Source organism: Heloderma suspectum, chromosome 4, assembly GCF_057233095.1.
Source record: "Heloderma suspectum isolate Gila_16-S chromosome 4, 16-S_ref, whole genome shotgun sequence".
NCBI lineage: Eukaryota > Metazoa > Chordata > Lepidosauria > Squamata > Helodermatidae > Heloderma > Heloderma suspectum.
The window spans coordinates 65,984,599-66,010,572 of record NC_139461.1 but is presented as its reverse complement, the minus strand read 5'-3'; the positions used below and the strand labels follow the sequence as shown (position 1 = coordinate 66,010,572).

Genomic DNA, 25,974 nt, shown 5'->3' with positions numbered 1-25,974 from the left:
CAAGAGGAGGCCCTATCCCAGATGTGATGACTGCCATCCCCACCCCAAGCAACTGGGGAGAAGGAATGGCTATAAAAGTTTGAACTCTATCTAAATTTCCACACTGGTACAAGAATTAAAGTAATTGTCCAGATCCACTGTGCAGCTCCTAGCATGCATGAGAGCTTCCTGCTCCTACCCACTAACACTCACACGGAAGTTTTCCCTCTCTGTTCAATGGACTGGATCACTTTGCATGGGGAAGCAGGAGCTACGGAAAGCACAGAGCTGCAGACTGGAGATTTTTATAAACAAACAAACAATGTTTTTGTTGTATAGGTAGAGGGAATGACTGTAAGACACAGCAGGTCTCAAACACAAGTGTCCTTTATTTATCACACACAGAAGGGAAGAACTTAGCAGAAGCTCCACCCACAGCTGCTACTGCCAACTCTACAGGAGCTGTCAAGGTTCAAAACAGTAACTGAGGCACAGTACCCCTGTCCCCTAGAATAGATAACAGTTTTTTAAATCCAATTTTTGAAAAAAATAAAAAAAAATAAAACTAAGATATATATTATACATTGGAAATATGCCTTACTTGTTCGTCCAAAGACCCTAAATCCTTCCCGTACATTTTGCGTATACATAGGAATGATGGGCTAAGGAAAGAGAGAAAAAGTGTTAGTTTAATATAGCATCGTTAAAGTTCATAACGTATACATTCTTCAATTGCTCCCGATGGGGGTGTAAGCACTGCATAAGGGTTAACCAGGGTTATACAGGCCATGTACTTAGGAACAAACATCCATATCACAAAAAGGACAAGGTACAACTCAGTTTTATTAATTGCAAATGTGATGCATTGGCTCACAAAGCTACACTACAATGCATTTGCCATGTTTTTACCCCTGTACAATGTCTCTGGGAGAAACGTCGTATCAGGTCTTCCTGTCCCACAGTTGCTCCCAGAGGCATCTATGGGCCCATTCTGAACATGTGTGGCAGGAGTCCTGTGTGGCCGAGTGTGCGTGTGTTATGTGAGGAGATTAAAAGGCAGCCCTCAATCTCGTAATACTGTTTTATTCTCATGGATTTTTTAAAAAAGAATATTTGCACACTATTACAAAAGCAGGATGGAACGGACTTAGAAGTGACCACATGTGAAACTGATGCAGTCCAGAAACAGACTGATCTCTCCAACCCTATCTGTACTCCCCCTGCCCCAGCCATCTACCCTACCCCCACCTCTGACCTTTTCTTTACTCTTGAGGAGGACAAGCTGTCCCTAAAGTTGTCCTGCCTAGTGAGTGGCTGAGACTATTGTGCCTGCACACACACACTCCGGCCCCCAACCTGGAGGAAGTGTCATCAGTTCCTTCTGAGCGTGCTTCAGGCTCGGGTATAAAGTCACTACCATCACCAGAGGCATACTGTGTTTCTTGTGAGTGTAGGTTGCCTTCCCATTTTCTCCCCCTGTATTAACCTGTGATGAGAAGACAGGTTTAACATGCGGGGGGTTCAAGGCATAGTAATGATTTATATTTTGTACAATTATTGTATTAATTGGTTGTGCTTAGATTCTTCCTGCTGGTTCCAGGGGGCATTTTCTCAGATGGCTGTCTTGATATTTTATTGATAGTATTGTATTCTATCTGTATATTGTTGTTAGCCTGGGTCCGGGAGGTTGTCAATCCCACTTTCAGAGAGGGGGTGGTAATTGGGCCATTCTTCAAGACCTCTAACCTGGATCTGGAAGATATTGATAGCAATAGGCTGGTTCCCAACTTCCCCTTTCTGGGCAAGGTGGTCAAGTGAGTGGCTGATGGTCAACTCCAGACACTCGTGAATGAAACTGGTTATCTGGATCCATTTCAATTGGGCTTCAGGCCTGGTTTTGGAATGGGAACTACCTTGGTCGCCCTATGGGATGACCTTTGCTGGAGAGGGACTGTGGGAGTGTAACTGTGTTGATTCTCTTGGACCTCGCAGCAGCTCTCAGTATCATCGACCATGACATGCTTCTGGATAGGCTGTTCAAGTTGGGTGTCTGAGGTACTGTGTTGTGGTGGTTCTGCTCCTACTTGGATGGCCAATCCCAGAATGTAGTGCTGGAGGATTATTGCTCTGTGTCTTAGCAGTTACGCTATGGAGTTCCACAGGGCTCTGTTTTATCCCCTATGCTATTTAACATACGCATGAAACTGCTGGAGGAGGTTATCCAGAGGTGTGGGCTGAGGTGTCATCAATCTAAGGATAACACCCAGCTTTTTTTCTCAAAACCAGGTGAGGCGGTGGGTGTTCTGAATCGGTGTGTGTGTGTGTGTGTGTGTGTGTGCGGATCAGGTGATCTTGATCAGGGCCAATAAACTGAGACTCAATCCAGACAAGATGGAAGTACTGTTAGAGGGGGGTTCATCTGCCCAGCTAAGTGGTATTCAACCTATTCTGGAAGGGGTTGCACTCCCCCTAAAGGATCAGGTTTGCAGTTTGGAGATGCTGTTGGATCCAGCATTGTCACTGAATGCACACGTGGCCTTGGTAGTGTAGGGCACCTTTTATTAGCTTAGGGACTATGACCCTAACTGGACAGAGGTTGCTTGGCTGCAGTTATCTATGCTCTGGTAACCTCTCATTTGAATTATTGAAATATGTTGTATGTGGGGCTGCCTTTGAAAATGATCTGGAAACTTCAGCTGATCCAAGTAGGCCAGCCAGATTGCTAACGGGGACTGGTCGATATAATCATATTACAACACTGCTCTGTGATCTGAACTGGCTTCCTGTCTATTTCTATGCCCAAGTTTAAATGCCAGCATTAACTGATAAAGCCCTAAATGGCTTGGGGCCAGGTTAACTGAAGCATTATCTCTTCCCATATACCTGCCCAGACCCTGAGATCATCTTCAGAGGTTCTTCTCAAGGTGCACCCACCAAATGAGGTGAGGCAGGTGCCTACTAAGAAGAGAGCCTTTTCGGTGGTGGCACCCTGTTGTGGAATGCCCTCCCCAGGGAGACTTGCCTGGCACCTACATTGTGGTCTTTCAGGCACCAAGTGAAGACCTTTTTATTTTCTCAAGATTTTTAGTCCTTCCGTTTTGTTCTTTAATGTATTGTTGAGTTTTTATATCTTCCCCTGCTGCTGATTTTATTCTCTTTGTATTCTGTTTTAAACTTTTATATTCTGTTTTATCGTGTTGTATTTTAGGGGTTCAATTATTGTGAACTGCCCAGAGAGGTTTGGGTATTGGGCAGTATAGTAATGTAATAAATAAATAAATACAATAAATCACCACTTTTGGCTTCCTTTTGGAGGGAAAAGCAGGATATAAATGACGATGATCACATCACATTATATTTTTTGTTCTACTAGACTTTTTTTAGGGGGGCAGGGAAGAGGCTGAAGCTTTTGGTGGCAGCCCCACATCTTCCACAAGACCTTGAATGGATACCTCTTTTCTCTCTATTCTTGTCAAGTGGACAGATTTAAGAACAGCTATCTGTTGATTGTAAAGTGTATTAAGTACCATTTGTATTAAATAAAGCTATATTTTTGAATATTATAAAGATGTTATAATGCTAAAAACAGCATATCAGTTCCTGGAAATATGAATAAATGGTGTGAACTGCATGTCAATACAGTGCGAAGGTTTGAAATTTTAGTGTGTGTTTTTTTAAGCTGCATCTTCTGGCCTTCTTTTGGCTAAGAAGAAGCAGTGGTGCCTATGCACTGCTCATTCATTTCACTGGGATTACACAGGAGAACTTCTGGAAGGATTCTGGTCAAATTAAAAAAAAAATGATCCAGTTCAGAGTGTGACATCAATCCTTGTTTGGAACTTTGGTCCTTTTCCCTGCTTTTAGGAATTAGAGATAATAGCTAGCTACAGGGTAGATCTTATGGACCAAAAGAAGGATTAAACATAAGTGGGAGGACCAGATCACATCCAGGTCCCCTTAATACCTTCAGTGGGCTACAGAACAACAGTGGGGCTCAAGCCTGAATTTGCCTGGCATTAAATTAAAAGGCCATTCCTTGAAAGCCTTGGATCTTCACTGTAGGAAACAGGCCTAAAAGGAGGGAAGATTTTAAATAAAACCCTTACTTCATTTCTTTTGCCACCAACCTGTATGGTAGGTCACTATTCTGCATTTTGCACATGGGGGTCTTATTTATATTGAGGGCTAGAAACATGAACATAATTGCCCAACTACTGATGCTAAGAGAATATTTTTAATATAAAAACATGGCCTCTAGCTGTTCAGCTTCATATTTCGTTCAATAATTCAGTAATATTTTGATGTAAAATCAAGTATGCACAGTACTTACCACTTTAGCATCTATAGCCAGCTGAGCAAAACCCGTACGTTTATGCCATACAAGTTTGTAGGATGCATCACTAAATAGTGCTTCTCGAACTCCTCCTGGTGAAATTCCCAGTAGATGGCCATCTTTTAGAACATTTAAACACTCTTCCTTTGAATTACGTATAATGCACATCACAGCTGCTAATGTTCTAATACCTATAATAAATAAGTAACATATAAAGGCCATGAACTAATATACAACTACTCTACATCCACATTTAGACTGCAATCCTGTACCCACTTACCTGGGAGTTAAGTGACATTGAACTCAATGGGGCTTTGTTGTGAGTACACATGTATAAGACTGAGTACTTTATGTCACATTAATTCTTTTCCTTAAAGCAGGAGATTCTGCCCTGGGAATTGGAGGGAAAAACAGAATAATGCGTGTGGACCAAATTAGGGGAAGGTGCCCAATCCTTTATACATCTAGGAGCACAAAGGAGGAATTTTGGAAAGGGAGAATTTCAACAGGAAACCTCTGCCTTCCTTTACATATTTATTTTTTAACTTTGACTAGCAGCAAAGCTGCCAGGTAAGTGAAGATTTAGGATATTTCCAATACATTTTTTGTTGAAATGAGTGAAAGCCAAGACGTGTATATGTTTTCTCGGAACAGTTTGTTGCTCAGTGTGCTGTGTGTATTCCAGAAAGATGTGAACAGTTTCTATGGTCAGATCAATATGGTAATATTGTTTTATGTACATGTACTTATAGGAATTATTCCAGAAGCCAGAATCTATTGCAAAATGATACTTCAGAACTCACCCTTAGTAACAGCATGGTATGGGGTTGTGGGTTTTTTTACCCATTTGGGCACGTACAGCACTAGAGTACAGAAATCTGTGCCACAGAAGAGTAGCATTTATTGGGCTTAGATTTTAAGATTCACCTGGGGTAGAAACATTCCACTTTGGGATCTTGACTATATTTGAAAAAGAGGCTCAAGTACAAGAAATGCACAAGGTGATAGAGACATTCCAAGAAAAAGAAAGAAATCCAAATAGACATACTCCCTTTCTCACTATATAAATAAGGTTTGGAATTACAGTCTTGTATTGTCTGGAACCTGATTTAAAAAGTACATTCATGCAACTCTTTGTACTGAAGCAGAATCAAATGCATTTAAACATAAACATCTCCCAATTAATAATCCCAACAATCCTAGTTGATTGCTTGTCAAAAGAAGGGAATGGGAGGAACTAAAAACAACTTTGGTACTCTCCTGTAGGGCAGATTAAATTTGTTAAGTCATCATCTGAAGAATGTCTTGAAGACAAGAAGTCACATCATATGTTACAGAGAGCGACAGAAATATGTGAGAGTTACTAACAAATCTGAATTCTTCCATACAATCATCCATCCGAGGTGTGGAACGTGTAGCACAATCTTAGGCATGCTTACTCAGAAATAAGTCCTACTGAGTTCAATGTGATTTACTCCCAGGAAAATATGTATAGGATTGCAGTGTTCTTTGGCGTAGATCACTGACTGCCTCAGACAGCTTCTGATATGAGCTCTTGTGCCTCAAATTTTTAAGGCTAGGCATCCAAATTGCCATTTATCTACCACAATTGGAAGCTGCACCAACATTTGGAACTACTAAATTGAGACCCAGTGAATACAAAGTGAGCAATTAATGACATAACACTTCAACGTACATTATTTAATATTATTTATAATATTTTCATACCACTTAGGGAACAATCCTATGGCTGCCAGACAGCGGCTAGATGGCCATAGGATATCTGATTTTCCAGGAAGCACCCTTGGAGCCCATGCTCCAAGGTTGGTTCCCAGAGAACCGACTTCCCCCCACTTCTGCGCTGCCTCGGAGACAGCGCAGAACAGCCCCATGCTCTGCGCTTGCAAGAGGACCGTGGAGTGGCTGAAAAGAGGCATTTCCGGAGGGCGTTCCAGGGCGGGGAGGGCAGAAATGCCTGCATGACACATCCAATGCTCCTCCCCCGCTCTGCCCTCCTGCAGTGCAGGAGAAACACAGAGGGAGCAATCACTATATATTAAAAATACACATCTCTGCACAGAAATACAGGAGGATGAGCTTGGTAGCCCCATCGAGAGCATCTGAGTTAAAATAAATGGAGCAAAGAATGAAAGGAACATGGTGGTCGGAGTCTACCACCAGCCACCCAATCAAGGAGAAGACGAGGATGAAACTTTTGACAAGCAAATAGCCAATGTTTCAAGGAAGCATGATGTAGTAGTAATGGGGGACGTCAATTTCCCCGATATTTGTTGGGAGACAAATTCTGCAAAACATGGCACCTCCAGGAAATTTCTGAGTTGTGTAGTGGATAACTTCCTCCTACAGAAAGTGGAGGAAGGAACTAGAGGATCGGCTATCCCTGACTTGATCCTAACCAACAGGGATGACTTAGTGGATAAAGGAGCAGTTACAGGAACTCTGAGGGAAACTGACCATGTTATACTTGAGTTCTTGGTTCTAAAGGAAGTAAAATCTGAGTGTAGCCAAACATGTACCCTGGATTTTAGGAAATCCGATTTTAATAAACTCAGAACAATGATAAGTAAGGTCCCATGGCAAGCAACTCTAATGAGAAAAGGAATCCAAGATGGGTGGGAGTTTAAAAAACCCGAAATTCTAAAGGCACAATTACAAACAATTCCAACAAGAAAAAAAGGTGGAAGACAACAGAAGAAGCCAATGTGGCTTCACAAAAAGCTTAGAGGTAACCTGAAAACAAAAAAAGGACACATATAGGAAGTGGAAGGAAGGACAGACAACAAAGGAAGAGTACAGGCAGGTAGCACAGAATTGCAGGGATAGTGTCAGGAAGGCTAAAGCTGAGAACAAGCTGAGGTTAGCTAGGGATGCTAAAAGTGACAAAAAGGCTTTCTTCAGATACGTGCATAGTAAAAGACAGAGGAAATAAATGGTGGTTCAACTATTAAATAAGGATGGCAAAATGATAACTGATGACAAAGAAAAGGCAGAAGTGCTCAATTCCTACTTTGGCTCAGTTGTCTCCCAAGAGGGTCTCTGACCCCCCTGGCAAAGGCAAAGTACAGGCTGAAGGGGCAGAACTGCAGCTTGAGATTGATAGGCATATGGTCAAGGAACACCTCATTACTTTGAATGAGTTCAAATCTCCAGGGCCAGATGAACTGCATCCTAGAGTAATAAAGGAACTTGCAGAAGAGCTCTCAGAACCACTGTCTATTATCTTTGAGAACTCATGGAGGACGGGTGAAGTGCCAGATGACTGAAGGATGACTAATGTTGTCCCTATCTTCAAAAGGGTAAGAAGGAGAAACCTGGGAACTACAGACCAGTCAGTTTGACATCAATCCCTGGGAAAATTCTGGAGCAGATTATAAAGCAATCCATTTGTAAGCACCTTTATTTATTTATTTATTTATTGCATTTATATCCTGCTTTTTTTCCTCTTGCAAGGAATCCAAGGCAGCTTACATTCTCCTCCTCCTCTCCATTTTATCCTCACAACAACAATCCTGTGAGGTAGGCTGGGCTGAGAGTCTGTCACTGGTCCAAAGTCACCCAGTGAGCTTCCATGGCTGAGTGGGGACTAGAACCCGGATCTCCTGGCTCCCAGTCCAGCCCTCTAGCCACTACACCACGCTGGCTCTCGCTTATAGTGTTGTTGAGCCAAGTATCCCCCATCTTGTAACTGTGCATTTGGTTTCTTTTTCCTAGGTGCAGAACTTGGCATTTATCCCATTAAATGTCATTCTGTTGTTTTCGTGAAAACAATGCAGTGGTTACTTGAAGCCAACATGGATTTTCAAGAACAAATCCTGCCAGACGAATCTGATCTCATTTTTGATCAAGTCACCTCCCTTGTGGACTATGGGAATGCTGTGGACATAATACACCTCGACTTCAGCAAAGCTTTCGACAAAGTGCCCCATGATATCCTGATGAGCAAACTAGCTCAAAGTGGGCTAGATGAAACAACTCTCAGGTGGGTCCACAGTTGGCTACAGAATCAGTCCCAAAGAGTGCTTATCAATGGGATCTCCTCAAACTGGGGAGAGGTAACGAGCGGGGTACTGCAGGGCTCAGTCCTGGGCCCAGTGCTCTTCAACATTTTTATTAATGACTTGGAGGAGGAGATGCAGGGAATGCTGATCAAATTTTCAGATGACACAAAATTGGGCAGGACAGCTAATACCTTGAAAGAAAGAAACAAAATTCAAAGTGATCTTGATAGACTGGAGCACTGGGCAAAAACAACAGACAGACATTTAATAGGGATAAATGCCAAGTTCTGCACCTAGGAAAAAGAAACCAAATGCACAGTTACAAGATGGGGGATACTTGGCTCAACAACACTATAAGCGAGAAGGATCTTGGAATTATTGTAGATCACAATCTGAATATGAGCCAACAATGTGATGTAGCTGCAAAAAAGGCAAATGCTGTTTTAGGCTGCATTAAGAGAAGTATAGCTTCCAAATCCCAGGTAGTACTAATTCCCCTCTACTCAGCACTGATTAGGCCTCATCTGGAGTACTGTGTCCAGTTCTGGGCACCACAGTTTAAGAAGGATGCAAACGAGCTGGAGAGGGTTTAGAGGAGGGCAACAATGATGATCAGGGGACTGGAAACAAAGCCCTATGAAGAGAGACTGAAAGAACTGGGCATGTTTAGCCTTGAGAAGAGAACACTGAGGGGAGATATGATAGCACTCTTCAAGTACTTGAAAGGTGTCACAGAGAAGAAGTCCAGCATCTCTTCTCGATCATCCCAGAGTGCAGGACCTGGAATAATGGGCTCAAGTGACAGGAAGCCAGATTCCGGCTGAACATCAGGACAAACTTCCGGACTGTTAGAGCAATACGACAATGGAATCAATTATCTAGGGAGGTGGTGGGTCCTCCCACACTGGAGGCATTAGACAAGGCTGGACAGCCATCTGTCAGGGATGCTCTGACTTGGATTCCTGCATTGAGCAGGGGGTTGGACTCAATGGCCTTGTAGGCCCCTTCCAACCCTACTATTCGATGATTCTATGACCTGTGTGCTTCTCCTGCCCTGCATTGGATAGGCGGTTGCCTATCTGAATAGGATTGTACCCTTAGTATACTAAAATCGCTAAGCAGCTCACATTATAAATACAAAACAACATAAAAACAAGATAAAAATAATAATTTTTTATCTTGTTATATCTTTATTATTGAAAATTACAATAAAAAAGGGTGGTAACACAATCCCTTACAGGTTAGGGATAGCCTGTGTGAACATATGTTTTGAAGATGCATTTGAAACTTGCCACTGTTTCTGCCTCTTGAACCACATGTGGCAGAGTCTTCCAAAAGGTGGATGCCACCACTGAGAAATGGGTGCTAGTACTACTACATTATATGAGCAACATATCTAGAGGATGTGACCAGACTTAATCCTAATATCTATCATGAAGGCATGTATAGATTCTCCCAGTTTGATGATGGACATAAACTAAGAGATGGACTCAAAAAATGGAATATACTGTATCCTTTTCTCTACTTCTAAATTTTAATTTACTGATTTAAGGGCACAATCCTATGCAGGTTTAGACAGAGAATAGGTTGGCTGAGAAATGCTGGGCGTTGTAGGCCTTTTCTCCATCTAAACATGCATAGGATTGCACCCTAAGATGCTTTTTAATGGGCAGAATGGCTGGGTGATGCTTGCTAAAAGGAGCATTGAAAACATCTAATAGCTGGTGGCCACATATACACCACACATATACACTTGGGTCTCTGGCAATCTTTCCTCACTAGGAAACTGATCCTGTAAAAGGCTGCCTCTGAAGCTGTCTATCATTTGGAAAACAAGGAACATGAAAAGTATTTTTGTATCATGTATATTATTTGAAATCTGTGACCCTTTTATATTAAAGTACATCACCTGGAAATCTGAAAAGAATGTCATCAGCTAGTGAGTAACAAGATCGGTGTTTCAGAATATAAAATCTAGCTAAAAAGTACATATAGTCTATAGGAATTGCTCCATGGTAAAAAATAATTAAACCTGGTCCATCTGGTAGATTTTCTGTGCCATGTAGTTCGTATCCTGTATGGAATGCAAAATATTTAAGTTAGATAATACTGGTTAATTGTATTGAATTGGTAATTTAACTGGTTAATTGAGACCTGGCTCGCACCAACATTGTTATCTTTTCAGTGCCAGGTTAAGACTTCCCTCTGATCCCAGGCATTTGATGGCATATGATGGGGCTTTCAATGTTAGGGGTTTTGTTTTTTTTTTTAAAAAAATCAGGTCCTAGGGCCTGTCCTCATGGGAGATTTTCTCTGCTGCTGCTGTGGCTTAAAGTCATTAGGGACACATGGTGTCATGGTCACTCTGCGGCCACCCCAGAGTTTACCTTAATTAGCCTCTGTGATTATGAACTTCTCTGATGTTTACGTTACTTAGCGTCCGTGATGTTGTGTGAAGTCACTTGTCTGATGTTGTGTGAAGTCGTGTCTCTGATGTTGTGTGAAGTCACTTCTCCGATGTCTTGTAACTTTGCTTCTCTGTCATGCTTGCAATAAAGACTTAAGGGTGTAAGCCTTGCGATCAGAGAAGCCTGTCATTGCAAGCAGGGAGAAGTGCCCAGGGAAGGAGAAAGGGGGGTTGGAAGTTATAACTCCATAACAATTTGCTGGAACTGGGCAAAATAGGGGGGTGCGCTCATAGGGAGCCTTCAGATGCTGCACTGGAGAATCAAGAATTTTGGCTTCTTCATGCAAAAGTGCACACATTGGGGGAAAGAGGGTGGGAGTAATTGTGAATTAGTTACTTTCTATTCATAATATGTAGTATCAGGGAGGAGCCTGGACAGGGGTGGGGAAACAAATCTCTCTCATTGGTTGAGCAGCCCCTGCCAGGTTGATGACATTCAATTCTACTCCCCCCCACCCACCCAACCTGGAAGCATGTTCCTCTGAAGCGCTGTGAAAACCAGATTTTAAAGGTACAGTACACTTGTCTTTTCTTGCTTTGTGTGTCTCTGATGGACCAAGGCCGATTCCATGAAAAAGTGGATAATACTCCAACATGCTTCTCATTCCACTGTCATGAAGATTCCCCCCTGGTATTTTATTAATTGTTTATAGTGGTTTTAAATTGTTTTAAATTTTAGTATGATAAAGATTTTATATTATGTTTTTATTATGTTATATTTGGGTTTTAGTTTTTGTGAGCTGCCCAGAGAGCTTTGGCTATTTGGGAGTATAGAAATGAAATAGGTACATCAATCCAATTTATGCTACTATTTGCAAACACAGAATAATCTTATTCATGAATCCTGTGCAAATAGTTCTGCTCTAAAATCTCACATTTTGAGTCTGATTAACAAATAGGAATGATTGGTAACAGGGAAGAGCCTATGGAATGATTGGTGAAGTGACAGTCAGTTTAGAAAGTCACTTAGGGTGCAATCCTATGCATGTTTAGACAGAAAAAAAGTCCTATAACCCCCAGCATGCTGGCTGGGGCATGCTGGGAGTTATAGGACTTTTTTTCCATCTAAACATGCATAGGACTAGACCCTTAGAAGTGACAGTTGATAGAGACATGTAGCATGGCTGGCTGGGGAATGCTGGGAGTTGTAGAACTTTTTTATGCCTAATCACAGAATCATAGAATAGTAGAATCATAGAATAGTAGGGTTGGAAGGGGCCTACAAGGCCATCGAGTCCAACCCCATGCAAAGGACTCAGAGATGTAATGTTTGTGGAAATTTTGAAGCCTTGGGAAAAAATGTTTTTTTTCCTGCTTTTTTCCCCTGGAAAAAAATGGAAATTTGGGGAAAAATTGAAAATAACCAATGCTCTTTACAGATCTAAAGTCACTTCGTTGCTTTAGGGCAGCCTTCCCCAACTTGGTGCCCTCCAGATATTTTGCACTTCAGCTCCTATCAGTCTCGGGCAGGATAATCTCTGGTCAAGAATGCTGGGCATTGTAGTCCAAAACATCTGTAGGGCACCAGGTTGAGGAAGGCTGCTTTAGGAACATAAAGCAGCCTTTATGTTCTTAAAGTTGTATTATGTATAACTTGGATTGCTCATAAAATTATCATATTTGAAAACTTTAAAAAGTGAACTCAGTAAATTTGTAATTATTGTCTGAATAAATTATATTTTAAAATTTTAATATGACAAAACAAGCCATGATGTTTATTAATGTGGCTTGATTGGTTGTTGAATACAGGTGGTGATTATTAATCCATGTGCCCTCACTGCTGTTTGGCCTGTTCCTGATGGATTTTCTCACAGCCTATAAATGGTATTGTAGCTAGGGGTGGACGAAAGTCACTTACCTGTCCTCGAAGCTTGTTCGCGGTGGGGGGGAGGTGCATCGCTGCTCCCCCCGCGAAGTTCAGGCCAGGGGGGAAAGCTTCCTGCCTCGCCCGGCTGAAATTCAGGCCAGGGGGGAGGCTTCCCGCCTCGCCCGGCCGAAATTCAGGCCGGGGAGGAGGCGCCTCGCCTCGCCCGACCGCGAACTCAAATGTTTTTTTAAAAAAACAAAAACGCCCCCGTGATAGGCTACGTGACGATTAATGTAGCCTATCATGGCTAGATCTGCAAAGTCAGCCGTGATAGGCTACGTTAATCGTCACGTAGCCTATCACGGGTAACTTAAAAAAAAAAAAGCGTGTACACAAATGGCGGCCCCCATAGGGAGCCGCCATTCGCGTTCCTTATTTGGTCGCTATAGTCTACGTAAATCTTTACGTAGACTACAGTGACCAAATAAGGAACGGGAATGGCGGCTCCCTATGGGGGCCGCCATTATCCGTACGCGCTTTTTTTTTTTTAAAGTCACCCGTGATAGGCTACGTGACGATTTATGTAGCCTATCATGGCTGACTTTGCAGATCTAGCCGTGATAGGCTACATTAATCGTCACGTAGCCTATCACGGGGGCGTTTTTGTTTTTTTTCTTTTAGTGCAATGGCGGCGGCGGCAGCCGGTCGAAAGACCGGCTGCCGCTCCCGCCCCGGACGAACACCCGCCAAACCGCCGGCCGGACCCGCCGCCGGGAGGGACATTCAGCAAAGGTAAGTCCCGTCCCGGGGGGGGGGGTGGGGGGAGTGCAGAGAATTTCTCCCCGAAACTTGTTCGGGGGGCCGAATACGTTGGCGCTCGGCCCCCCGAAGTTTCGGGGAGAAATTCTCCTCCATCCCTAATTGTAGCATACTCTTATTTGTAACTGAAGCTGGTGATTTATACCAAAATGTTTTACATGTTTACACACACACACATATGTATGAATGAAATTTTTACATCTATAAAATTAAAACAAAAAATTATAAAATGTATAAACTGGATGTGCTACTTATTATCATTTGTTTCAGTTTAAGTTATACATAACATATTTTAGGTTCCTAGTTTATGTCTGACCAGAGGAAACTTTCGCAAGTAGTCTCTGAAACATCTGCATCATCCTAGAAGCCAGAAGAAGCAGGAAGAACTGGAGGCAGAGGAAGACAAGTCCAGAAACACAGGGCTCTGTAGAACAAAACCCAAACTGTCAAGAATGTAGTCTGTTCACATGTTGGGAAACTGAGCATGACTTTTAGCATTGCAAAACGTTTATCAATTAAAGATACACTGGATCAAAAATTTTAATAAGAAATGGAAGAAATAACTATGCTGATAATCTTACAGATTAAAAGATTACAATCTTACAGATTACAGAGAGTTAAAAAAATTCCCCATGGCTTCATTATTTCCAGACATTTTACATCTCTAGTCTTTCTATAAAAATATTTTTATTTTTTTTATTTTATAGTTTTTAGAAATCATTTGGGAGAGGGGAGAGTAAAGGCTTGGTAACAATATATAAACACTTTGTCTTAAATTCTAAAAGAAAATATTTCATAATCACAAACTGTTAATTTTTCCAATTTTTCAGAAAAAAACAAAAACGATACTTGGGAAAAAAAAAAAAATCCCTAATTTTTCCGGGGGGTTTCCTGGCATTTACATCTCTAATAAGATTGTGCCCTTAGTTGGTTGAAAACAAGGAGCATTCGAAGAGTTAAGATAGTGAGAAGACAGAGAGTCAGGATAGAAGTTAGTGGGATATGAGAGATAGCGAGAGAGAGATGTTAAAGAGAGAAGTTAGGTCAAGTTATTAGATAGAACCATTATTAAGTATCAAATGACTACATTGTTCTGTGTTACATTCCATGAATATATTTTTATTTATTGTTCTAAATGTTCCTAGGCATTTTAGTCCTTTAGTTTCTGTGGTTTTAAATCTGTTATTGTATTTTAAATCTTTGCACTGTGGCTAGCTTTTATTTTGATTTTGATTTTTGTTTTATACTGTAGTTTTAAACTTTTCAATTGTTATACTGTATTTTATCATGTTGTATTTTATGGTTTTAATTGTTGTGAACCGTCCAGAGAACTTCGGCTATTGGACGGTATAGAAATGTAATTAAATAAATAAATACTTCTGTTCTGATCTGGATGGGTTCTAGAGTTAGTCTAGCCCTATGCAGACATTTCTGCTCACACAGGTAGGACTGAAATGGGGAGGTGGAAATGGACATGAATGTTCCCACACACCTGGCTGCCGTTTAGATCTTTGCACGTTCAGCACAATGATCTAAAAAGGGCTCTACATCCACATTTGATCGAACATGCTTACAGAGTCTCATGATCAGGAAACCCTGCCTTATTATGGGTTTCCAGTGTTGGAAGCTCTGTAAGCACTTTCGGCCAAGCATACTTACAGATGCCTTTTCAGACCTTTGCGCTAAATGTGCAAAGGTTGAAAAAAAACAGTTGGGTGTGCAGGGACGTTGGGGTGATGGTGCTTACATGCATGCCCATGTCCGCTCCCCACTTTAGGAGAGTGCAGGCAAGCACCTGCATAGGGCTTATACCTCATCCCACATGCTTGCTTTCAATTACATAGTCACATACACAAAGGAGAGAGTCTTACTGTTCTCTACAATTCCATAGCTGATGGTGAACTGAGGAATGTTAGGGGAGATTTGTACCCAAGTGGTGCCTAGAGGTCACTCTGGCTGATTGACTTTCCCAAGTCAGATGCATAATTTTAAATTATGCTTAGCACCTAAAACATTCTTTCCCACACTAATGCACATTTAACTGCATGCAGTGAGGTATCTCTGCAAAAAGGAGATCCGTTGGGATGTTACCACCCCAATCGAGCAATTTCTGACAGGTTCAAGAGCTTGCCTGCACAGGGTGTTCCACTGTATGCAAGAGTGCTGCCTCATTCATTTTGACAGGGGCAGTTCATTTACATGTATATTCCTTTCTGTGCAAAGATTTGCTTTCTAACTTATTTCAGTGGGGCAATCTGTACATGCAAAGCCTTTTGGTACATATTAGAGACCATGTGGGATTTTAAATTGGCATGTATGTACATGGACTGTAAAGTCACCTCCACTTCATATTTCCAAGCTGATTTGCCTTGTTTTTTATAGGGTTGGTTCTAGATTTAGTCATACTTAAGAGCAGACCCATTGAAATAAATGGGACTTAAGTCAGTGATGACTAAATCCCATTGATTTCAATGGGTCTACTCTACATGTGACTCAATCTGGATCCAACCACTTATTTCGACTAAGAACTATATATTAGGCCATTCATATTTAGTCACATTTTATTCTGTAAGTTTTACACAGATGCACAACTCAAAGAATGTGAGAAGTAGAGACTGCTCAATTAAAATAAGATTAGTATTTCAAACCTTTCACACTATTAAATTTGAAATTATGGTAGTTCTCAAAGCTTGGTTTCCACTGCTGTAAAGAGTGTAACCCAAAGAATCACGCAACCAGTGCCAAATGCCTGAAAGGTGTTAGAAGTATTGACCTCCCTACCCATATCATGGGTAGACCACTTTTAACATTCATGGAAGCAACCAAATGGGGAAGAGGAACAGCCTTTGGAAGGAGGCTGTTGTTCAAGAAATAAGGTCAAAAATACTGATGTGCATATACAAGTCTTTGGAGGGGAGTTCTCTGGATTATGGCTGATATGCTGATTTTTATTGCTTTTGTGCAATGCATGCATCATCAACCTGAGGACTAACAGTGGCTACCAGTTTTCTAAAAGTTGTAACCTATGTATAACCTATGGAATAAAATCCCACTTTGACACAAAATACTGGAAGCTGAATGTGCCCCCCCTCACTATCCCAGCAACACATTTATATTGATTAGATCCTACAAATACACATCACCCTGTATTAGATTCCAAGGTTCACAAATGCAAACTTGCTTACCATGCCAAAATCTTGCAAATCCATCCCACGTAGTTGATAAAATTAGCCGTACGCTATCCCATGCATCACTGCAATAAGCTCCATTTAGTTTATGAGTCCTCTGATAGATCACGACAAAGAAAGCAGAAAGGTAGATAGAAAACAGAAGGCATAGAGGAATTATAAATAATACCAGAATGATACCCAACAGTACTCCTATACAGATGACCACATATAGAAGATATTTAAGAAAAATCCATTCTTCCAACAGGTGTGTAAGGCATGCTGAGTAGGTCAGAGGTGGCTGTCTGGGTATGTAACATTTATTCACACTAATCACCTCCTGTTAAGAAAAGAAAAGGAATAAAAGTAAAGTCAAATTCTTTCCATAGGAATTACAGTATTTTAGTCTCAGAAGAACCTAAAGTGTGCTGCCAAAGGTTTCACTCATAGTGGAAGAACAGAGATGCTAGCAGTACAACCAAATGAACTGCCCACTGACATCCAGATCTAAACCAGCCAATCCATCACATCCCTTTTTTGAGGCTACTACATAATAATTCTCTGGGAGACAAAAGTTTCACCTTGTACAACACACTGTAAAGCAAACGCTGGAATGCAATTTATTTTGGCAGGGTGGAGAGATACAGTGGGCACAAACAATACATGCACTTCATCGTGTATCTAACTGTGTTCTAAAGTACCCACCACTGAGATCTCATCCCAAATTGTTTATAGATACTTAGTGGGGCAATCCTACACATGTCTACTCAGAAGTAAGCCTTACTATGTTGAATGGCGCTTACTTCCAGGTAAGTGTGGATATGACTGTCTGTTTGTGAAAACTGAACACCATGATATGTGTTAATTATGTGTTTACCAGTAAGCCAATTAAGGTATTTGCTAAGGGAACAATTTAGATCATTAATTAATTCACACCCACTCCATCCCATGTCAATGCTTTTGACCTCTGGTGTCCTGCTGCAAATGTTCTCTAGCTGCAGAGATTAACGTTATTCTCTTAACAGCATCTGAAGTATTACCACATCCATACTACAGATGATGTGGATGGCTTGACTAAGGTGGCCTCAGATAAATTCATGGCTAATCCAAGACTTGAACTGGCAGCTTGTCAATTCATAGCTCAGAATCTAGGGCAGAATAGCACAAGAAGGGCAAGTTACTAGACCACAACAGGGGGTAAGGGGCACTGCCCGCCATTAGGTAAACCATGCTTCAGCATTTGCCAGTAGGAAAGTCCCACTTGCCAGCAGGAGCACCATGCTTGCTAACAGGGGATGCTTTCCAGTAATGTCAAGGAAGCACTGAAAGATCACAAAGCATTATGTACATAGGGATGTACGAAAAGACTTACCTGTTTCGTTTCATACATCCGCGGTGGAGGGGAAGGTGCTCCATCCCTCCCCCTGAAATCCTCGACGGCCGACTCTGTGGAGCCGCCAGCCAGGGCAGCCCACAGCGACATTCGGCCGCTGCTGGGCTGCGCAGGGACAGAAATGGTGGCCGCCGTAGCCACCGCCATTTGCGTCCCTTTTTTTTGCTGTGATAGGCTACGTAAATATTTACGTAGACTATCACTGCCTCCGCAGGGACGCAAATGGCATCCCTGCGTTAGCCGTGATAGGCTACATAAGTATTTACGTAGCCTATCACAGCTAAAATGGTGAAGCAAATGGCGGCCGCAGATACGGCCGCCATTTGCAGAGCAGCGCGAATGGCAGCAGATGAGTGCTCCGTTTTGCGCGCCTTTCACAGGGTGGGGTGTGGGGGGCTTCATTCCACCATGGGTTTCGGGGGACCAAATGCACTGGTATTCGGCCTCACCGAGATCCGTGGCAGAATTCTCCACCATCCCTATACAGTGGTTCAAACATAACACAAAACCATTGTTTAGCATCACAAGAATACAACCAGCCTTTGCCAGGCTCATGCTCTCTTCCCTTCACTTCCTCCTCCAGTCTGACTTCAAGGAAGAATTTGGAAGCATTTGCTTCCATTTTGTCTAACTGTAGCTTGTCGTGTTGTTCAAACCTGGTTAATATTAACTAAGTTAATAGTTAGTGGAAAAAAGCAAACTTCAACCCTTACCTTATCAAGCTGGCTTGTTTCAACTAACCATAGTTAAGTTTAACCACAGTTTCAAATTTGGATGGCACAACAAGCTGTGGCTCACCAAAAATGAAAGTGTTCATTTCATCGTTCTTCCTAGTAGCCATGCTACAGAAAGAGAGGGGAAGGAGTTGTGCATGAGCCTGAGGGGCTCATTCTGATAATGTTCGATCATATTTTAGATTAGAATTGGCTTGGGAGAAAAGTAGGGTAAGGGGAGACAAGATTGAGGTGTACAAAATTATGCATGGTGTGGAGAATGTGAAAGGGAGACATTTTTCTCCCTCTCTCAAAATATTAGAACTCGGGGTCATCCCATGAAGCTGAATGATGGGAGATTCAGAACAGATAAAAGAAAGTACTTCTTCACACATCACATAGTTATACTATGGAATTCGCTAACACAAGATGTAGTGATGGCCATCAATCTGGATGGCTTTAAACAGGGGTCAGACAAATTCCTGGACAAGGCTAACAATGGCTACTAGTCCTGATGGCGATGTGCTACCTCCAGTATCAGAGGTAGTATGCCTATGTACACTAGTTGCTGGGGAACATGGGCAGGAGGGTGCTGTTGCATTTGTGTCCTGCTTGTGGGTTCCTGTTCAACAGCTGGTTGGCCACTGTGTGAACAGAATGCTGGACTAGATGGACCTTTGGTCTCATCCAGCATGGCTCTTCTTATGTTCTTATATTCAAATGAAACTAGTGTGTTCCTGCTAGCAGGCAGGAACACACTAGTTATTTGTGTGTTCACACTAGTCCCCTTATTGGCAGCATGGCTTCCTTATTGGCAAGTACTGTCCTGTGTTAAAAGGTGCTGCCAGACAATGGCTTTTGTCACATCATCACACTGCCTCATTCACAGATTTTGCAGTGGATCCAGACATCCTCCTCCTCCTCCATCTTTTTTCTTATTGCAGAAAATTAATTAAAGTGAACAAGGAGAAATAGCTGCATAATGCCTTCTAACTGATGGCACTAGGAGCTCTCTGTCTGGAAGCACCCTTACTATCTTCCCCATGGGGAAAAAAGATTTGTATAAACGTATTATTATTATTATTATTACTTTTTTGGGATTGCACTTCTAATTTAGATCCTTAAGTTGGAAACAGACTCCAAAGAAGAGCCTGCAACCCCTAAGCTCTGGAGCTCCGTAAAAAGAAAACCCCATTCTGCACTCTGTATCAGACAACTCCAGAGAACATTATACATAGTTTCCCTTACGCTCTACAAACCTCACAAAGTGCAGGGGACGGGGACATGCTAAAACAAGTAGCAGTACTTGCCCATAGGGGAACCATGAATGCCCATGGGGAAACATAAACTTCGACCTGCCCATAGGAAGATCCTGAATGCCCATGGGGAAACATAAGCTTCGACCTGCCCATAGGAGGATCCAGAATGCCCACAGGGAAACATAGACTTTGACCTGCCCATACGGAGATTCTGAATGCCCATATGGAAACATAGTCTTCTACTTGCCCATGGGGAAACAAAGGCTTCGACCTGGCAATAGGAGGATCCTGAATGCCCATAGGAAACATAGGCTTATGCCTGCCCATAGGAAGACCCTGCATGCCCATTGGGAAACACAGGCTTCTGCCTGCCCATAGGGAGATCCTGAGTGCCCATTGGGAAACATAGGCTTCTACCTGCCCATATGAAGATCTTGAATGCCCATAGGAAACATAGGCTTCTACCTGCCCATATGAAGATCTTGAATGCACATTGGGAAACATAGGCTTCTACCTGCCCATATGAAGATCCTGAATGCCCATTGGGAAACACACTTCTCCCTGCCCATAGGAAAATCCTGAATGGCCATAGGAAACATAGGCTTCTACCTGCCCATATGAAGATCTTGAATGCCCATAGGAAACATAGGCTTCTACATGCCTATATTTTCAAGATCTTCCTATGTGCAGGGAGAAGCCTATGTTTCCTATGGGCATTCAAGATCTTCATATGGGCAGGTGGAAACCTATGTTTCCTATGGGCATTCAGGATCTTCCTATGGGCAGGGAGAATCCTTGAGCCCATAGGGAGATCTTGAATGCCCATAGGGAAAAAAAGCTTCTGACTGCCCATCGGAAGATCCTGAATGCCCATAGGAAACATAGGCTTCTACCTGCCCATAGGTTGATCCTGAATGCCCATAGGAAACATAGGCTTCTACCTGCCCATAGGAAGATCTTGAATGCCCACAGGGAAACATAGGCTTCTACCTGCCCATAGGAAGATCTTGAATGCCCACTGGGAAACATAGGCTTATCCCTGCCCATATGAAAATCCTGAATGCCCATTGGGAAACATATGATTCTCCCTGCCCATAGGAAGATCCTGAATGCCCATAGGAAAAATAGGCTTTTACCTGCCCATATGAAGATCTTGAATGCCCATAGGAAACATAGGCTTCTATCTGCCCATAGGAAGATCCTGAATGCCCAAAGGAAACATAGGCGTCTACATGCCCAAATGAAGATCCTGAGTGCGCACTGGGAAACATAGGCTTCTATCTGCCCATAGGAAGATCTTGAATGCCCATAGGAAATATAGGCTTCTACATGCCCATAGGAAGATCCTGAATGCCCATGGGGAAGCACAGGCTTCTCCCTGCCCATAGGAAGATCCTCCTATGGGCAGGTCGAAGCCTGTGTTTCCCCATGGGCAAGTAGAAGACTATGTTTCCTTTTGGCATTCAGGATCTTCCTATGGGCAGGTCGAAGCCTATGTTTCCTATGGGCATTCAGGATCTTCCTATAGGCAGGGAGAATCCTATGTTTGCTATGGGCATTCAAGATCTTCATATGGGCAGTCAGAAGCCTTTGTTTCCCAGTGGGCACTCAGGATCTTCCTATGGGCAGGTAGACGCCTATGTTTCCTATGGGCATTCAGGATCTTCCTATGGGCAGGGGGAAGCCTATGTTTCCCAATGGGCACTCAGGATCATCCTATGGGCAGGCAGACGCCTATGTTTCCAATGGGCATTCAGGATTTTCCTATAGGCAGGGAGAAGCCTATGTTTCCCCATGGGAATTCACGATCTTCATATGGGCAGGTAGAAGCCTATGTTTCCTATGGGCATTCAAGATCTTCATATGGGCAGTCAGAAGCTTTTGTTTCCCAATGGGCACTCAGGATCTTCCTATGGGCAGGTAGAAGCCTATCTTTCCTATGGGCATTCAGGATCTTCATATGGGCAGGGAGAAGCCAATGTTTCCCCATGGGCATTCAGGATCTTCCTATGGGCAGGTAGAAGCCTATATTTCCTATGGGCATTCAAGATCTTCATATGGGCAGGTAGAAGCCTATGTTTCCTATGGCCATTCAGGATTTTCCAATGGGCAGGTAGAAGCCTATGTTTCCCAATGGGCATTCAGGATCTTCCTATGGGCAGGTAGAAGCCTATATTTCCTATGGGCATTCAAGATCTTCATATGGGCAGGTAGAAGCCTATGTTTCCTATGGCCATTCAGGATTTTCCTATGGGCAGGGAGAAGCCTATGTTTCCTATGGGCATTCAGGATTTTCATATGGGCAGGCATAAGCCTATGTTTCCTATGGTCATTCAGGATCCTCCTATGGGCAGGTCGAAGCCTATGTTTCCCTATGGGCAAGTAGAAGACTATGTTTCCTTTTGGCATTCAGGATCTTCCTTTGATCAGGTCGAAGCCTATTTTTCCTATGGGCATTCAGGACCTTCCTAAGGGCAGGGAGAAGCGTGTGTTTCCTATGGGCATTCAAGATCTTCAAAAGGGCAGGGAGAAGCCTATGTTTCCTATGGGCATTCAAGAACTTCATAAGGGCAGGTAGAAGCCTATGTTTCCTCTGGGCATTCAGGATCTTCCTATGGGCAGGGAGAAGCCTATGTTTCCCAATGGGCACTCAGGATCTTCTTATGGGCAGGTAGAAGCCTATGTTTCCTATGGGCATTCAGGATCTTCCTATGGGCAGGGAGAAGCCTATGTTTCCTATGGGCATTCAAGATCTACATATGGGCAGGTAGAAGCCTATGTTTACTTTGGGCATTCAGGATCTTCCTATGGGCAGGGAGAAGCCTATGTTTCCTATGGGCATTCAAGATCTTCATATGGGCAGGTAGAAGCCTATGTTTCCTATGGGCATTCAAGATCTTCATATGGGCAGGAAAAGCCTATGTTTCCCAATGGGCACTCAGGATCTTCCTATGGGTAGGTAGAAGACTATGTTTCCTATGGGCATTCAGGATCTTCCTATGGGCAGGGGGAAGCCTATGTTTCCTATGGGCAATCAAGATCTAAATATGGGCAGGTAGAAGCCTATGTTGTTTCCTTTGGGCATTCTGGATCTTCCTATGGGCAGGCAGAAGCCTATGTTTCCCAATGGGCACTCAGGATCTTCCTATGGGCAGGTAGAAGCCTATGTTTCCTATGGGCATTCAAGATCTTCATATGGGCAGGTAGAAGCCTATCTTTCCTATGGGCATTGAAGATCTTCATATGGGCAGGTAGAAGTCTATGGTTCCTATGGCTATTCAGGATTTTCCTATGGGCAGGTAGAAGCCTATGTTTCCCAATGGGCATTCAGGATCTTCCTATGGGCAGGGAGAAGCCTATGTTTCCCAATGGGCATTCAGGACGTTCCTATGGGCAGGTAAAAGCCTATGTTTCCTATGGGCATTCAAGATCTTCATATGGGCAGGTAGAAGCCTATGTTTCCTATGGGCATTCAGGAACTTCCTATGGGCAGGGGGAAGCCTATGTTTCCCCATGGGCATTCAGGATCTTCCTATCGGCAGGAAGAAGCCTATGTTTCCCAGTGCGCACTCAGGATCTTTATATGGGCAGGCAGAAGCCTATGTTTCCTTTGGGCATTCAGGATCTTCCTATGGGCAGGAAGAAGCCTATGTTTCCTATGGGCATTCAAAATCTTCATATGGGCAGGTAGAAGCGTATGTTTCCTATGGGCATTCAGGATCTTCCTATGGGCAAGGAGAATCCTCTGTTTCCCAATGGGCATTCAGGATCTTCATATGGGCAGGGAGAAACCTATGATTCCGAATGGGCATTCAAGATCTTCCTATGGGCAGGGAGAGGCCTATGGTTCCTATGGGCATTCAGGATCTTCCTATGGGCAGGCAGAGGCCTATGTCTCCCAATGGGCACTCAGGATCTTCCTATGGGCAGGGAGAAGCCTGAATGCCCATAGGAACCATAGGCTTCTCCCTGCCCACAGGAAGATCCTGAATGCCCATAGGAACCATAGGCTTCTTCCTGCCCATAGGAAAATCCTTTATGTCCATAGGAAACATAGGCTTCTCCCTGCCGATAGGAAAATCCTGAATGCCCATAGGAAACATAGGCTTCTCCCTGCCCATAGGAAGATCCTGAATGCCCATAGGAAACATAGGCTTCTCACTGCCCATAGGAAGATCCTCAATGCCCATAGGAAACGTAGGCTTCTCCCTGCCCACAGGAAGATCCTCAATGCCCATAGGAAACATAGGCTTCTACCTGCCCATAGGAAGATCCTGAATGCCCATAGGAACCATAGGCTTCTCCCTGCCCACAGGAAGATCCTGAATGCCCATAGGAACCATAGGCTTCTCCCTGCCCATAGGAAAATCCTTTATGTCCATAGGAAACATAGGCTTCTCCCTTCCCACAGGAAGATCCTGAATGCCCATTGGAAACATAGGCTTATGCCTGCCCATATGAAGATCCTGAATGCCCATTGGGAAACATAGGCTCCTCCCTTCCCACAGGAAGATCCTGAATGCCCATACGAAACCTAAGCTTCTGCCTGCCCATAGGGAGATCCTGAGTGCCCATTGGGAAACATTGGCGTCTACTTGCCCATAGGGCGATCCTGAATGTCCATAGGGAAACATAGGTAGAAGCTTATGTTTCCCTGTGGGCATGCAGGCGCAGAATCGGATTTTCGCCAGATTGTTACCTCCGTCTCAAGACCTGAAACGTAGGAACCTGTTTAATCCGACCACGTTGGTTAAAAATACGAAAGTCATCCAGAGCTCGACGGAAAGAATAAAACTCTCCCACTCCTTCTGCCAATCCTGTTTGATTTCACGCGGAACCCAGCTTTCAGCCGCTTTTGGGGACGAGGATCACCTCCGGTCTGCTCTCACCGCGTATAAACAGCTCCTGCACGCTCCTCTGACAGCTCACACGACAGCCACTCTCTCAAGACTCTTTCGTTTGCCAGCCATAGCTCACCTCATAGATGCTCATGGTTATCCAAAGCTCGCGCTGGGTGGAGAGAGGAAGAAGGGCTCCCAGCAGCGGCAGCGCCTGTGAGGAGCCTTCCCGAAAGAAGGAAAGCAAAGTTCCCACGCCACTCCCAGCGCGGAAGGCGGAGCGGCTTCCACACGCAGTCCCCTGAATGCAGCCTCAGCTTGGCCTCAACAAAATGGGGATAAGCCTCGTAAGCCTGGAAGTCGTGTCGGGCGACAAGCTCGCGTCTACAGGCCTGCGGGAGAGGCAGCGGAGGCGGCGCGGGGAGGAGGAGACGCCGCGCAGGCTGCTCCCGTTCTTTCAAGTTCCTCGCCCCCTGTCTTGTTTCCAGCGGCATGGGCAGCGCTCTGCGCCCTCGGAGCGGCTTTTCAGGTTCTGCGGCTGCTTCCGTGCACAGAGCACGAGTGGAAAAGGAACGGCGCTTCCAGGGCTGGCATGGGGGGCTGACGTCAGCAAGGGGGCGGGCCTCCCGCCACGGGTCTGCGATTGTCTCTCCTCTTCCAGAAGTTATGGACAGCTTGGTTGTTCGCGCACACTGCGCGGTTTCAGTTTCGAAGCACGCTTGGGAGGGAGCTCCACTGGTTTCAAAGGCCCTTCTGAATAACGCGGGCGGGTTCCCACTGAGGCTGCTGGGGTGGGTAACCGGGAGAGGAGCCTCCCGTTCCACATAGATACCAACTGGCAAGTCACCTCGTTATGACTGCAAGGGAGAGTTGGGGGTCAGACAGCGCGTTGTGCCCGCGCTTCTCTGCTGCACAGCAAGAACTCAGTTCAATGCAGAAAGTGAGGACAGTTAATTTTAAAGTCATGGCTGGAAAACAGAGAGTGTCTGGCCGAGACGGAGAATAAATCCGCACAAGAACACTCAAAAATAGTACCCCATCTTTCTACCAAAAAAATGGCACTCAAGGCCATCATAGATAAATAATTTATTTTTATGTATTTATTGCATTTATACCCCGCCTTTTTTCCTCTTGCAAGGAACCCAAGGCGGCTTACATTATCCTCCTCCTCTCCATTTTA

The 25,974-nt window shown here is 43.7% G+C and overlaps 1 protein-coding gene across 10 annotated transcripts in view; it reads right to left on the bottom strand.

Annotated features, from left to right (window-relative positions):
* The window catches only part of LOC146346961 (DGAT1/2-independent enzyme synthesizing storage lipids-like), a 37,221-nt gene extending 11,819 nt beyond the window's left edge, over window positions 1–25,402 (bottom strand). For 4 of the 10 annotated variants that reach the window (XR_014790114.1, XM_084849534.1, XM_084849533.1 and 1 more), the window contains exons 1-6: window positions 24,934–25,378; window positions 16,610–16,931; window positions 13,741–13,848; window positions 10,241–10,405; window positions 4,310–4,503; window positions 581–641 (exon numbers count right to left, since the gene is read on the bottom strand). Coding sequence is in view for 9 of the 10 variants with exons in the window: in XM_084849534.1 (XP_084705660.1) it covers window positions 581–641; window positions 4,310–4,503; window positions 10,241–10,405; window positions 13,741–13,848; window positions 16,610–16,931; window positions 24,934–24,948 (865 nt within the window). In the remaining variant the exon portion in view is untranslated. Of the gene's footprint in view, window positions 1–580; window positions 642–4,309; window positions 4,504–10,240; window positions 10,406–13,740; window positions 13,849–16,609; window positions 16,932–24,933 lie in introns of all 10 variants that reach the window. The other 6 variants (XM_084849536.1, XM_084849535.1, XM_084849538.1 and 3 more) reach the window with 5 other exon arrangements.
* Between the last annotated feature and the right edge of the window lie 572 nt (window positions 25,403–25,974).